Below are 3,950 nucleotides of genomic sequence, written 5' to 3' on the forward strand. Positions count from 1 at the left end.
TCAATGATTCTCCTCCCTATAGTCTGAAGAGTTATTACGTGTGTATCTTCCATATATAAATTATTTTGAGGTCACTAAAGAGGCTCTCAGTTCCTGTGATCGTCAGTTCCCAAGGTTTCATGCTTTCCTTAAGTGTAATGAGTCCAAACCAGAGTGTGGCCGCCAGACACTATCAGAACTACTGATAACACCAGTACAAAGAATACCAAGGATCATATTATTACTACAAGGTACATGTATATTATATAAATACTAGTATTTACATGTACTGTACATTGTAATTTAGCTGATGTTGGGTAAGATAATTCTCTCATTTTGATAGCCTTTTTCCAATACACCAAAATGTCATCTCTCAACAATTACAATGGTCACTGTACAGTGCATCTACATCTACTGTCTGCATGTTTTTTATTATTATTATTTTTATTATTTTTATAGATTTATTAAAGCGTACTGATACTGGCCACATTGATTACAAGCAGTTGGAGGAATCAGTTGAAAAACTTAAGAATGTAATGGAGTGAGTTATACATCACTACATGTACATGTATTTTATTTATTTATTATTATTAATTCTTCTAGACACATAAATGAAGACAAGAGGAAGACAGAGAAGCAGATGCACATGTTTGAACTTATACGTGACATTGAAGACGTCCCGGTAATTAGTGGGTGTGGTCTTTAATAACTGACTCCTCCCCTTTTAGGCGACGGTCCTTTCATCTCATCATTGGTTTATTTCAAGACATGATGTGTTGGAGTTAAATATTAGCAATAATGGAAAGACTAATAAACCATTGTCTATAGCATTGTTCCTCTTCTCTGACAGCATTGAGGTGAGATAGAGGAAGTGTCTCATTTTTATATGCTAATTTTACCTGTACTATAGCCCATGGTTTTTTCAAAAAAATGGCTCCGAAATTACCCCCCAATTTTTATTACATTTTCTGATACATATTGATGCATGTCCTAATGCTATGTTGCTACGTGTAAGTGATGTAGATCCTAGTCTTATAATATAATTCAGTAGTTGTTCTCTCAATATTTCTAGTTTAATTTGGTAAGACAGTCTGATCAATCTCAATTACTAATACCATTACTTCATGATCCTAAGACTAACAATAATTTTGTACCAAAGCGTACCTCTCCAGTATCAAGGACTGATCTATCTCTCTCTCTTCAGTTTGTGTATTGAGGAAACAATTATGGAGTAGGGGGCGTGTCTGTGGGCGGGGCTAACTCGTTACACAATGAGTCTTGTCTGTCTCGTTCTCTCAAAACATACCAGTATGAAGGACTGGGGTATTATTATAGTAATTGTACATGTGTCATTTCTAATTATATGTTGTATGATTAAAGTAATATTGAAATGATTTGTTGTCACTTGTGGGCAGGAAAAAATTATAAATTATAAAAATTAATTAAAAATAACACAGCCTTTTATGTATAGTGAATTCTGATTGGTCGCTTGTTTTTGATAAAGATACACAAATTCACATGAAGAGTGATTAGCTCCAGTCTACCTTGTCTTGTATGAGGTGATAGTTAGGATAAATATTAATACAAGTCTCTTTGTGTCGCTCATCTAGTGTGAGTTCTGTTATCTTCTTATTATCCATTAGTGACTGGAGGATGAGTAGTATTGACTCAGTAGACAATGAAGTATGACTTAGATCAAGTTCAACTAGTGATGAGTTATTAAGGAGGAGGTGAGAAAGAGCCTGTCCACTAGTAGAAGTGATGAGAGGATTATCATAAAGATCTAATGAGGTAAGTGTAGAGTTGTGTTCAAGTGCTTGACAGATATTAGTAACTCCTCTATTACTAATGGAGTGGAAACTGATTTCTAGTTCTTGTATTGTTTTATTATTAGTTAGTAGTATACACAAGTACTGGATACAATCATTAGTTAATGGAGTGTACCATATCTCAAGTCTCCTCAGGTTTAGTGTATGCAGTTTAGTTGATGATAGTAGAGATACTGTACTATTAGTAGATGAGTAATAGAGTCTAATCATCTTATGATTGTTATTAATATTACTAATCACTTCATTACACTGAACTGGAGATGGAGAGTCAAGGGTTACACTGTCACTGTCCCAGTTCACTCTCCCAGTGACTCCTAATATAACCAAAGGATTATACTTATATACATGTATGTACATAATAATACACATATTCACATCATGTGTATATACAAACACACACAACTAGCTACAACCAATAAACAAATACACACACAATCATATGTACCGTAGATCGGGAAATTTTCATGTTAGAAATAATTGGCGTGAAATTTTTTTCAAGGTATTTTATTTTTGCTGGTTGACCCATCCGCGAAATTTTTTCAACATGAAAATTTTTGGACGCGTCATAAACCACACAAGTGGCTACTAACTCTTGATGACGATGGACAGCTATTCAATGGAAGTTGCTCGTGACAGTACTAAAACTGACAAGGAGCCTCTTGGGTGAGAGCTTCAGGCCTTCTTTGGGCTTTTAGAAGACTAGAAGAGCCTCGTGGGTGCACCGCTGCACGTTAGAATAATTCCGGTAATCTTATTATTCACTGTAGAAAATATTTCGTGTGTCAAATTTTCGCGGATCACTTCATCCGCGAAAATATTTTAACAACGAAAATTTCCCGATCTACGGTATACATAAAAAATTTTTTAAAAACAAGATGAAGTATGATTCCGAACGACCAACGAAAATACGAAATGAAAATCCTACTCGTGACGCAAATTCTACTCTACATTGTACTTTCAATGTTATTATGTAAGAATTACGGATCACCTTGCAATGTAGAGTAGAATTTGTGTCACGAGTAGGATTTTCATTTTGTATTTTCGTTGGTCGTTTGGAATCCTACTTCATCTTGTTTTTTTAAATTTTTTATGTTCTTGTTTGTGTTGATTTTTTTATACTATTTCGTATTTTCGTTGGTCGTTCAGAATCCTACTTCATCTTTTTTTATAAATTTTTTATGTTCTTGTTTGTGTTGATTTTTAAAATAATATTTATAGTATTTCTTTAGTTGCAATTGTGATACTTGTTGATTTTACACAAACAATAATTTTCTTTATTATTATCATTGTTATAACATTTATGAGAGACAGCATCAAATAGACATGCTGAAGGAATTAGTCTTGACACAAGTCCTTGTTCAAGAATCTGTGAGCTAAGAGTGTCCATCTTCCCTGCTATTCCTGTTCTTCCAGGCTGTTGTCAAGTTCATAATTATCATTGCATATCATAAGTCATAACATTAATTAATTGTTTGTTTTTTTAATAAAATGAAATAACACACTTGATAAAACAGTAACATGTAAAATCAATACCTTCTTTTAGCTGGAAACCTCCACTAAAGTATTGCAGTAAGTTGAAAAACATAGATACTACATACACACATGGATAAGAAACAGGAAGTCGGTTTCCAATTAAAGCTGTACAAGATCAAAGGATGATGTCATATCCTGTGTGCTATGCTCTTGGCTAAAATGGTGGCTCTATGAATGCTTGAGTGTATTTTATATTTTTTGAAAGTGGTCATTTTAACCAGATTAGGTAGGTACATGTTATCTTTGATGTATAAGCTGTGTTGTCCCGCATTTACAGATTCAATCAGTGTCTTTGCTGAAGAGCTATGTCATAAAATGTGTTGGCCTCTCATATTTTTGTTGAACCACTTTTACTCGACTGTAGACTTGTTTGGTGAGTGTCCTTTGGATATAATATGAACACAACTATGCTACGTGTACTGAAGGTATTTGCTTGTCTGTGTCACTTATAATGACAGATTTATAGCCATTTTAGTTGATTTTCAGTGGTGTCATTTGTAAACCACTTGTATAGAAAACTGTCGAGGCTATGAATGTTTTCTTTTGATTTATCTGTTCCTTTATGACTTTTGTGTGTACTGCAAGTGTTTTTATATTTTTAATTGCTTT

General features: G+C 33.7%; 1 protein-coding gene and 1 long non-coding RNA gene across 2 annotated transcripts; both read left to right on the forward strand.

Moving 5' to 3' along the window:
- The first annotated feature begins 28 nt into the window (after nucleotides 1-28).
- On the forward strand, nucleotides 29-1,195 carry LOC109584127 (protein ECT2-like). Its single transcript, XM_019999734.1, has 5 exons — nucleotides 29-230; nucleotides 439-520; nucleotides 583-661; nucleotides 708-836; nucleotides 1,052-1,195. Exons 2-5 carry the CDS (start codon nucleotides 516-518, stop codon nucleotides 1,193-1,195), a joined length of 357 nt encoding a protein of 118 aa, XP_019855293.1. The 5' UTR covers nucleotides 29-230; nucleotides 439-515.
- A 2,201-nt stretch (nucleotides 1,196-3,396) lies between these two features.
- LOC109584131 (uncharacterized) lies at nucleotides 3,397-3,925 on the forward strand. The gene is made up of 2 exons (XR_002185854.1): nucleotides 3,397-3,567; nucleotides 3,619-3,925. It is a non-coding gene; the product is annotated as an uncharacterized LOC109584131 (long non-coding RNA).
- Nucleotides 3,926-3,950: the final 25 nt, after the last annotated feature.

Source organism: Amphimedon queenslandica, unplaced genomic scaffold (assembly GCF_000090795.2).
Source record: "Amphimedon queenslandica unplaced genomic scaffold, v1.1 AMPQUscaffold_13243, whole genome shotgun sequence".
NCBI classification, from domain to species: Eukaryota; Metazoa; Porifera; class Demospongiae; order Haplosclerida; family Niphatidae; genus Amphimedon; species Amphimedon queenslandica.